The sequence below is a fragment of the Prionailurus bengalensis genome, chromosome C2 (genome assembly GCF_016509475.1).
Source record: "Prionailurus bengalensis isolate Pbe53 chromosome C2, Fcat_Pben_1.1_paternal_pri, whole genome shotgun sequence".
Classification (NCBI taxonomy): domain Eukaryota; kingdom Metazoa; phylum Chordata; class Mammalia; order Carnivora; family Felidae; genus Prionailurus; species Prionailurus bengalensis.
In genome coordinates this window covers 147,763,302-147,774,847 of record NC_057350.1, presented here as the reverse complement: position 1 = coordinate 147,774,847, position 11,546 = coordinate 147,763,302, and the positions used below count along the sequence as shown (strand labels likewise).

At 40.7% G+C, this 11,546-nt stretch overlaps 1 protein-coding gene across 1 annotated transcript in view; it reads left to right on the top strand.

Moving 5' to 3' along the window:
• Positions 1 to 2,575: 2,575 nt before the first annotated feature.
• GADL1 (glutamate decarboxylase like 1) overlaps positions 2,576 to 11,546 on the top strand; it is a 169,837-nt gene continuing 160,866 nt past the window's right edge. The window contains exon 1 of the mRNA XM_043595602.1: positions 2,576 to 2,764. Coding sequence (XP_043451537.1) covers positions 2,728 to 2,764 — 37 coding nt within the window. The 5' untranslated portion in view covers positions 2,576 to 2,727. The remainder of the gene's footprint in view (positions 2,765 to 11,546) is intronic.

The window sequence follows — 11,546 nt, the reverse complement described above, 5'->3', positions numbered from 1 at the left end:
AGCAATTGGGCACAGGCTCTGTAATCATAGAAACTACATTCCAATCATGATTCTGAAACTCTTCACTTCTGTGTTTGCAGGCAAGTTACTGAAGCTGAGCCTTTACTTGCCCATCTGTAAAAAGGGGACAATGATAATTTCTGTTCTTATAAGGATTATAGGAGGGAATGTATGAAAAGCATTTAGCAGAGTGCCTAGTTCGTAGTACATGTTTAAAGATGATAGCAACCAATATTAGTGAAAAGGGTCCCTTCTGGTTGGAAACATTTATTTTGGAGAGAGCAAGAGAGACAGAGCACCGGTGGGGGAGGGGCAGAGGGAGAGAGAGACACAGAATCCAAAGCAGGCTCCAGGCTCTGAGCTGTCAGCACAGGCCCAACACGGGGCTCGAACTCAAGAACTGTGAGATCATGACCTGAACCAAAGTCAGAGGCTTAACCAACTGAGCCACCCAGGAACCCTTGGCTGGAAACTTTTAATCCTTCAAGGAGAAGTAGCCATCTTCTCGGAGGTGGCTTCTTGACGCCCTATATCTTGCATAGAACATAAAATATTTAAGAAAGGTTAGCTGGTTCTAAGCCTGTCTTACCTGCACTAAAGTATTCAGAGGGCAAGATTTTTCCTTAAGTTACTAGTAACTGGTACAGGGAGAAGTACCCAGTACTTGAAGAATAAAAGCACAAAAGAATATGACACAATGCCTTCGCTTAAGATTCAATAGGACCATCTACAAGCCAGGAAGAGAGCTCTCACCAGAAATTAATCCCTGGCACCTTGATCTTGGGTTTCCCAGACTATAGACTGAGAAAATAAATCTCTGTTGTGTCAGTCAAATGAATGAGTGAATGAATGAATGAATGAATGGATAAATAAGTAAATGAATGAGAGCACTGAGATAAGCCAGTAAGAGGTAAGCTCAAAGAGCAGTTTCTGGTTTTCAGTCTAAGCATTCTGAATGGTATATTTGCTGGTGGGGGAGAGGGAGAGGAGGGTGAGGGAGGGCTTCTTGCCCAGGTGTGTAAATTGACGTTTCTGCAATCCACTGCAGCCCAGCTGGTCCCGGTTTGTCTCGTACAGAGAGACGTATAATTTAGCAGTGGCTGACACTGGTCACTGATCGGAGCTGGAGTACACAAGGTTCGCTTATTACAATGCTAAAAACAAAAAGAAAATTCGCCAGAGCGTAAATACACGTCCTTCGGTATTTTTAAAGTTTATTTGTATTATGAGAGAGAGATAGAGAGGAAGAGAGAGAATCCCAAGCAGGTTGTGCAGTCAGTGCAGACAGAGCCCGATGTGGGATCAAACTCACAAACTGTGAGATCATGACCCGAGCCGAAGTCAACAGTCCAATGCTCAACCGACTGAGCCACCCGGGTGCCCAATGTCCTTCACTGGTTTTTGAATCAAGCTACCAAAGGTTAATTCCTGAAGTTCTTCTTTATGTTTCCATCACTAGATCTCAGTCCTTTTTCTGCTGAAACTGGATACAAGAGAGTAGACAGAGGAGAGGGTCTCAGGAACTTGATAAAATTTGTCTGGAGTGTCTTTACTGTTTCTAATGAGTCTAGTTGTAGGTATATCAGGAATAACCACTTCTTACTTGAGAGCAAAGATCTGCCCTGTCTTCACTGATAGGGACTTAAACTCTTGCTAGCCTGGAAGGAATTTACCTGCTAAGGGTGGATACGAGGCTCTGTGCAAAAATAAACCAGGACTTTTTTTTTTTTAAGCCCGTTGAAATATCTAGATAACAAATGCAATTTCCTAATGTAGTTGTCATAAATATGCTTTTTGAAATGATGCTTTTAACTGATTTTGCTCCTATCCTATCAACAGCCTGAGTTAAAAGCTCCTGAGGGAATTTAACTTTAACCATAAAGCTTGTTAGAAGGATGACAAAAAAGCCGCATCCACTGATTAAATTTAAATTTGCAATAGGAACATGGCCGCAACCCAGCTTCATGGGCTGGCTTAAAGAACTAGAGTGTTGAGACAATTGCAGCCTCAAGACCAAACAAATATCAGGCCTTTCTAATTCACCACCTCCTTTGGCTCACTAGCCCTTGGCCTTTCCCTTCTCCAAACTGGAATTTTGCAGAGGCAAGAGAGGCTGAAATCCGATAGGGGAAAAGGGATTCGCCTGTAGAACTCTGAAATGTCAAGGCAGTACTGAATGAATGGGTAGCAGACGGAGCTCACGGCAGCGGCCCTAAAATAGGTTCCCTGAGCTGGTGGCCTGGAGCAGGCCACATATTTAGCTGAGGGCTTCTGGGGCCAGATCGGACGCTGTGAGGTGGTTACTCCCAAACGCCGGCCTCTGGAAAAGCCACAAGCCAAGGCTCACTCACCTGCCTTGCCTAGGAGAGCTGCTCTCTGCCTATTTCTACCCGGGCAAATCACCCACATTCCTGCACGCTGTTCCCCACCCCTTCCCAGCGAGGGCAGAGGGACCCCGGGCAAGGGTCAAGTCGTTGGCATGCAGCCAGCCGCCCACCAAGTATTAATAGAGAGCCTTGGGCTGCAGGAGCCCAGCACTGGGGCCTCGGGTTGCAAAGTGAAAGGAGCGCCAGGAGTGTGTCCTCATCTCTCCCTCCGCCCTGGCGCGCGCCCAGCTGCCGCCGGGTGCACCTGCGGGGCCCCAAGGGGGGCGCTGCCTCAGCAACTGCAGCCGCTGCCTAGACTGCGGGAGCCGCGCGGGGGACAACCCGGAGTCGGGGAGCAGCGATGAGCAGCGACTCGGACCGCGAGTGCCCGCTGGACGGTAACGACTGGCCTCCGCGTGGCTGCGATTTTAGCCCCTAACCGCTTCCCTCGCGGGCTTTTATCCCCGGGATGCTGGGTGACCTGGGGATTGAGGAGGAGGAGGGGTTATTTCTCTGTAAGGCGGCTGGGCTGGGTAGGAAGTCCCCATCTTCATGGATTTTTTTGCATCCTTTTCTGTACCTTTCAGGGTTCATTTTAGAATTTAAACAAGTTAACTTTTATGCAGCGCAGAGGACTGCGCTCGCAACATAATGGGCACGGTGCAGGTTTGTGAAATGAAATGCATGTCGGGGTTTCACTGCTTGGCGCGCTGCTGCGGGGATCCTTAGACCCCGTGAAAGTCCCTTTCCTGAAGAAAGACGATTTTGCTTCTACTTGGGACGTGCACAGCATCACCCCCGCCCTCCCACCTCCACCCTGCTACTCTTAGCAACTGGCCTGAAAAGAGGCTACCTTGATCTCACAGAGAGAGTGATGCCCTGATGCACTTGGGATGGGAGCCTGCGGGTGGGGGACTGGACGTTAGTTGTTTAGGGAAGGTGTTGGGCCGCAGAATTCCCCAAACTGATTTTATAACGCGGATGCCATTTAGTTCGACTGTAAAATACTGGTTACTGGCTTTTGCGAGGCAAGGGTCTTAGACTGCTTTGAACGTGTGATTAAATATTCCGAACCCGTCTCCCATGGGGTTTCACCCATCTGTACACATTTGAATGTTTGCTAAAGATTTCAGGCTAGACTCCTTACCTACGTCCGTCCGTGAACCCCCCCCCCCCCCCCCCCATGAAGATTCCCTGCTTTGAAAGGTCATTCCTATTGTTATTCAGGCATTTTCACTAACTAGTTAGTTGTTGACCTTTTAGGAGGAGCGCTCCTCCAGGAATAACTCCCCTTTGCATCAGTATCCTTTCGGGTTGTACTGAACGCGGCTTAATGAAGCTGTGTTAAGTTGAAGCTCTCTGGGGGCTTGGGCACAACAGGTGCGTCAGGTACCCTGGCTTGGGTTCCCCGGGGATCATTTTCAGGGTGGGGAATTTTGCACAGTATTTGGCAAGACAAGCGCCATTGTACTACAAGAAATCTTCTTCGTTCGTTCCTTTTATCGTCCCTAAAAAGTTCCCAGCATAACTGTCTTGATCCTATTCAAACAAAAAACATTTTTTAAAAAGTTGCGTTGTTATTGTGTTTCATTATATGGTATGAAAAAACTAGTGCTATCAACTTCTGGAGCTTTTTGTAAAATTACTATTTTTGTGTTTCGAGGGTCAGCACACTCTGTAATTTAAGACATCTAGCTATTGGAGAACTGATTGAAAACTATAAAGTAGATTGTTGATCAGAAAAAAAAAATTTTCCCAGTTATATGGCAGGCTTCTTCATGTGAGGCAAGGATAAGCCGGATAATTGTATGGGACAACCTTAGCCCTGCACTGTTTTGTTTGTTTGGTTTTCTGTTTTTAATCGTAATTCTTTCAAAGCCATACACCCGTTAGAAGTCTGATAGGAACTTAAAAAAAAAAGTATCTATTCTTCCTAAATTAAAGATGTGTCCTTGTAATTGGGCATGTCCTGTGATGACTTCAATAATTAGCCATGTTTGAATAGTGAAGTGTGAAGTTTAACCTGACATTTGAATTCCGGAGAATGCCAGGAGGCCCAGGCTGTGCGTCGGGTCGTCTTGGAACAGGTGATAAGGCGATAGCATGTCTAATAGCAACCAGTTGTGCCAAAAGTTGCCTATGACATCCTTAAAAAAGCACAGGATATATATGTCAAACTCAGTAAATTTCTAAGTATGTGTGACAAGATCGCGTAAGGTGACATTTGATGAGTATGTTAAATGATACGCCTTGTGTTAAACCCTCTTGTTGACTATCTGTTACAGCCCTATACATCATGGAAGAACATCACAGGGAATCCTGTTACAGATAAAGAATTCCTCATGCTTAAATACGGTTTATGATCTTGCGATAGCACATCCAATTAATTATATGATATGGAAATTTTAATTCCATGAACAATTAAGAATTCTTTGGACTCACATAATATTCCTCCCCCAACCCGTGGTTTGAAATAATAACACAAACCTTCCACATAAATCGTCCTGCAAACTCATTCTTTTTATTTTATGCAGCTTTGCTTCTTGTTGGAACACTTTTAAAATGGAAGCGAATTTCAAGTTTTAATGGGGAGGGGTAGATTTTTTTTTTTCTCTTGAAAAGCTGACCTTTAAATACTGTTGTAAGTCTGGTATGTTGTAATAAGATTGAAACCGTGATATCCAGGAACAAAATTTTTCTGTAATTTGTCTGGTGCCCTCTTTATAACTCAAAGATAATGACAAAAGATACTGATTTCCCGCCGTGTTGTCATGTTGAATTACACTGCTTTGTTGCAGATCATAGTTAAGCTAACTTTTGATCTCCCCTCTGCCCTTGGCTTCCCCTGCTTTGTTATATAAAGATGTTATGACAGTTTATGAATACCTAATTTGTAAGTGTCCCCTAATTGTTTTGCATAAGGATTTGAGGTGCTTTCAAGTGCGTGAAAGTTGAGTGTCTTTTGTTTATCTTTTTCTTTTCAGAGTTAGGTCTGGGAACAAGACCCTTTGTAAAGCGGGATAGCCGCCCCCTTCCCCCACTCCGCCTCTCCCTGCCATTTAAGAAGTCACCGCTCTTTGGGAAAGGAAGAATGAATGAGTAACCTTTAACCTGATATATTTATATACTTTGCAAAAACTATAATGTTGCTTCCACACTATCCCGGGGAACAGGATGATACTGTTTTGTTTTTCATGTCTCACTGCTGCTTCAGTTTTCTGAGAAGTGGGATCCTGGCTCTCTTTTTTTCCAGGAGCACCACGTTTCTCTTCCAAGTGGGCAAACTCCTCTTTGGTCTTGAAGGGAATCTTGACCTTACTTTTGAGATTTTCCCTTGCAGGCGTTCTGGTAACCTTGCCGAGTATCCCTGTGACCCCATCCCCTCCCAGCTTTCCAGCCCTGACATACTTCTCCTCTAGAAGTCTAACTCTTTTGATTCCAGTCTAAATCAGTATCTTTTGGTAAACCTGTTCCATAGTGCAGAGGGCGGTAGGCTGGAAATGGCAATGGGAAAAGGCCTCAAAGAAAATAATATCTCAAAAGTGGAACCCACATTAAATTTGTGCACAACACGCATGGATTCTGGCACAGTCCCCTTTTCTCCTCTCCCCACTTTCCTTTCACCTTGAGCTTCTCATGATCATGGAGAGACGGGATCTCCATGGTGTCTGGTTCTGTGCCCATTAAACTTCTTTTTGGGTTATGAGGGACTGAGTATGTAAAACACCTATTGTTTTGTCCCCCCGCCATCACCACATAGGTGAAGACATAAAATTTTGCCATCCTCCTGGGATCACACGTCCTGTGTGCTCCCTTTTAACCACAGCCCCTCCCCTCGCCCGTAAGTAACTACTACCCTGACTTGGGTAGTAATTACTTTCTTGCACGTTTTATAGTGTAACCATCTAAGTATGCATTCCTCGACATAACAATTTAGTCTTACCCATTAAGAAAACCTGTGATACGTCTTTTAATTTATAGATTCACCCTCCTGTCCTTTTCCATTCTTATAGTTTATCTGTTAAAAAGCCTGGGCTATTGGCCTATAGACTTTTCCACAGTCGGGATTTTGCTGCTTTTGTGCTGGTGGTTCCGTGTTTTCCTTGAAGATCACTTTATTTTGAGCACTATTTTATACCACCCAGCCCTTCCTCTTTCTACATCTTCTGGGTTAAATTACATTTCTTAGTTTAATCTTTGACTTCTAGAAAGAGCCATGATGTCATTTTATCTATTAGGCTTTTTATTAGTAGGCAATAAAAGATTTTATTGAGCTTCTATTATGCAGCCCTCATTTCTTACATTAATTTCATAATTAATTTCAGTAAGTCGATTGAAAATTGATGCTCTCATTAACTAATTATTTCAAGTACTAGTCATTTGGGAGCATTATGGGCAGTCTCACAAACATATATGTATATATATGTATGTGTATATTATATATATATTTTAATGTTTATTTATTTTTGAGAGAGAGAGAGAGAGAGAGAGAGAGAGAGACAGAGCGTGAGAGAAGGAGGGGCAGAGAGAGAGGAAGACACAGAATTTGAAGCAGACTCCAGGTTCTGAGCTGTCAGCACAGAGCCCAATGTGAAGCTCAAACTCATGAGCCTTGAGATCATGACCTGAGCCGAAGTCGGACGCTTAACCGGCTGAGCCACCAGACACCCCACAGACTTTTATATTTTAAGCCCTTTTTTAATCTGTTTTCAGAATTTTTCACATTTCTTCTATATCATTTTTGGTTTCATAAGTAATAGTCAGGCAATTATTTCTTCTTCCTACCATTAGTAAGAGTAACATGTTGGAGTGTTTTCCACGTTTGGCAATAGGGTTTAGTTTGAAAAAATGTTTATGTTGGATTGCTTAAATTGTAGTAGATTGCAGGATAGTTGGTACAGCAAGAACACATTTTGGTGAAAAATAATAATTCCTTTATACATATGAAACCGGAGCTGAAAGAATTTACACTTGGGGATTAAAAGTAGTTGTATACAAGGGGCACCTGGGTGGCTCAGTCGGTTGAGCCACTGACTCTTGATTTCTGCTCAGGTCATGATCCCAGAGTCATGAGATCAGGCCCCAAGTGGGGCTCCATGCTGAGTGTGGAGCCTACTTTAGATTCTCTCTTTCTCTCCCTCTAGCCCTCTACCTTACTTTCCCTCTCCCTCTTTCTAAAATATAAAATAAAATAAAATAAAATAAAATAAAATAAAATAAAATAAAATAAATAGTTGTATACAATTGGGCAGGTAATGAATTTTTCCTTTGGTTCTTCTGCTTGTCTGTATTTTCTGAAGAGCATCTTCATTGCTTCTGACAGACAGAAAGAAAAAATAATCATTTAATAGGGAAGTGGGCTGGGAATGGGGTTTTTGTTTTGCTTACATGTTTTTCTCATTCATTTTAGGCCAGGCTTTCCAGTTGTATTTGTCTGGTTTGCTTTTTATCTTCTTACACAAGCATGATTGTCATTTCTATTGTTCAAACAAATCCTTATATTGGAATCTAAATGTGTTCTTATTAATCCCAAGTTACTGAATATTCAAGTTGTTTCAACTTTTTTTTTTTATCACAAATATGATAGAAGAGAAATAATTGGCCGGAAATTAAGTAAAAATATAGAAGCAAAAGAAAAAAGAAAGGGAACTATACAAATCTACCAAAGGATTAACAATGTTTTAAGGCATAATATAGAGTTGAAAATTTGCATAGAAATGCATCAGGATTAGCAATTCTTGAAAATCCAGTGGTCAGAAATAATTATTATTTTTTTTTACAAATCATCATCCTGACTAATTTGCACTTGGTTATGGCAGTGATGGGGAAGGACAGGGTTTGAGCTTTGCTTTTTATAGACCAAAACTTGGTTTCTGACTCTAATAACAGTGAGGCCCCTTTCAGGGCAACTTAATTTATAGATTCCCCAGTACAATGGAGATGTTAACAAATAACGTTACTAACCTCATGGGGTTTTGTGAGAATGTACGTAAAGTACCTGGCATGTTTAAGATTAGTATGTCCTGTCTTCCTCCCTCAATAAACGTTTACCATATTGAAGTGTATGGATAAATATGCATGGAATTCTATGGAGAGTATGTTTTAAAATAAGATATAGCTTAGATAGAACCTTCAAAGCAAATAACAAATGCACTGTAGTATAAAGAAAGAAGACCTTTGATCTTTATCACTCCTAATAGAGTAATTGAAAAAGGGACAGTGGTATATATATATATATTTTATATATATAATTTATTATATTATAATAATTATAATTATATATATATATAATTTTTTAAAGGTTTATTTTTGAGAGAGAGAGTGTGTGTGCATGCAAGTGGGGGAGGGACAGAGAGAGAGAGGGATCTAAAGCAGGAGGCTCTGCTGTGACAGTGTAGAGCCTGATTTGAGACTCGAACTCACAAACTCTGATATGACCTGAGCCAAAGTCAGCTCAACCAACTGAGCCATCCAAGCTCCCGGGACAGTGATTTTTTAAATAGTCTTCCTACTTAGAACTGAAACAGCAGAGATAGAGAATACAATAGAAAAATGTAACATGGGAGACAGATTTTTGTTTTTTGTTTTTTTCCCACTGATTACATTATGATCATTGAGCTCAACATTTTCCTGGGTCTGTGCAAGGACAGAGCCTTTGGTGGATTTAGGGAACTAAAGTCGGTTTGCTTCCATTGCCATCACTGCTGTAAGGGCCATCCCTTCAACAGAAGTTGCATATTTGAACATGAATGAATCAGAGACCTCCAATGTGGGTTTTGACCTGATACTCCTTTTATGAACAATACATCACAAAATTCTCATGCAATGGAGTTATACAGAGCAGGTTTTTTCCCTGCCTTAGCTGAGCTTCATTTTAAGTCCTACATATGGTTTACATACTTAAAGTTGTCTTGTCTATGGCCTCTGTGGTTGGGGCCCTTTGAGCTGGGGGTAAATCCCAACAAGTGTTCGTCCCAACTCAAGAGGGCACCATGGAATGCATCTTTGCTGTTCTCTTTTTGTTTCTTATTGTTGGTGGAATGGTTGAATTTTGTAGACTAAGACTTGAAAACATGTGGATTTGGGTGAGCAAATAGGATATTTAGAGTCGAAGGATTTAGATCAATGGGATATCAGCTGTCTATTTTACAGGTGGCTGTCTCACTGATAATCTCTTTAAAAGGCATACACTTGAAATTTGTATTAAAAGAAACTTTTAAGATTTACAATAGCATCAAAAAGAATACATAAAGATAAGCCTAACCGGGGAGGTAAAAAGTTTTTACACTGAAAACTGCAAACATTACTGAAAGAAATTAAAGATGACACAAATAAATGAAAAGACATACCGTGTTCCTTGATATGGTTAAGATGTCTATACTATCCAAAGTGAACTACAGATTCAAAACAATGCTCATCAAAATTCCAAGAATATTTTCTGCAGAATCAAACAAACAAACAAAATCTTAAAATTCATATAGAATCTCAAGGGACCCTAAATAGCCAACACAATTTTGAAAAGTAGCAAACTGGGAGGACTCACACTTCCTGATTTCAAAACATATTGCAAAGTCATACTAATTGAAACAGTGTGGTACTTACATAAAGAAGGATACATAGACCATTGGATTAGAATACAGAGCCACGAGATAAGCCCCTATGTATGTGGTCAAATGATTTGCAACAAGGGTGACAAGACCACTCAACGGGGAAAGGACAATGTCTTCAACAAATGGTGTTGAGAAAACTGTATATCCATACGCAAAAGAATAAGGTTGTATCCTTACTTTATACACTACACAAAATTGACTGAAAAATGGATTGAAAGCCTGAACCAAAGACCCAAAACTACAAAATTCCTAGGAGAAAACATAGGAGAAATCCTTACAATGTTTGATTTGGCAATGGTTTCCTGGATATGACACAAAAAGCAGAGGCAACAAAAGCAAAAATAGACAAGTGAGACTCCATTAATCTAAAATACCTTTGTGCATCAGAGGACACAAACAACAGAATGGAAAAAACATCCTGTGAAATGGGAGAAAATATTTGCAGATCCTGTATCTGATAAGGAGTTAATATATAGACTATATAAAGAACTCCTACAACTCAATTACAAAAAATCAAATAAGTCAGTTAAAACTTAGGCCAAAGACTTGAACAAATATTTCTTCAAAGATGACAGACAAGTGACCAAAAAGTCTACGAAAAGATGCTCGGCATCATGAATCATCAGAGAAACGCAAACCAAAAACCACAATGAGCGATCACCCACACTCACTGGGATGACTACTATTAGAAAATAATAATAAAATAGAAAATAACAAGGGTTGGAAGGATGTGGAGAAGTTGGAACTCTTGTAGGCTATTGGCAGGATTGTGGAATGGGGCCACTGGTATGAAAAACACTAGAGAGGTTCCTCAACAAAGTAAAAATAGAACTTTTATGTTATCCAGAATTCCTATTTCTGGATCAATATCCAAAAGAACTGAAAACGTGGTCTTAAAAAGATACTTGTGCACCTGCATTCACAGCAGCACTGTTCACAATAGCCAAGAGGTGCAAGCAACCCAAATGTCCATCAATGGATGAGTAGACAGACAAAATGTAGTTTATACATACAATACAATATTATTCAGACTTAAAAAGGATAGAAATACCGTCACTGGCTACCACATGGATGCACCTTGAGGACATGGTGTTAAATGAAATAAGCCAGACATAAAATTTTATGATCGGACAAACACTGTACGATCCCACTTAAATGAGGTAATGAAAGTAATCAAATTCATAAAACCTAAAGTAGAATGGTGGTTACCAAGGTGTGGGGGAATCCAGGGAGAAGGAAAAGTCTTTACTTGTTATAGAGTTTCAGTTTTGCAAGACGAAAAAGTTCTGGAGATCTGTTTCACACCAATATGAATACAGTATACTTCAACAGAGTGAGTTGCACACTTAAAAATAGTTAAAGTGGTAAACTTTATCTTATGTGCTTTTTACCACAAAAAAAAGAACACCTAATTTAAAAGCAAAGGAAGCAGACTTTTAAGAATAGAAAAATTTGTGAAATAATTTTAAAACTTACTTGCCTCCCTCAACAGATTTAACCGTCTTTTGTGTATATTGGCATTGCCATTGGGAGGCCAGAATAATACAGCATTTCTAAGAGTTGAGATGTA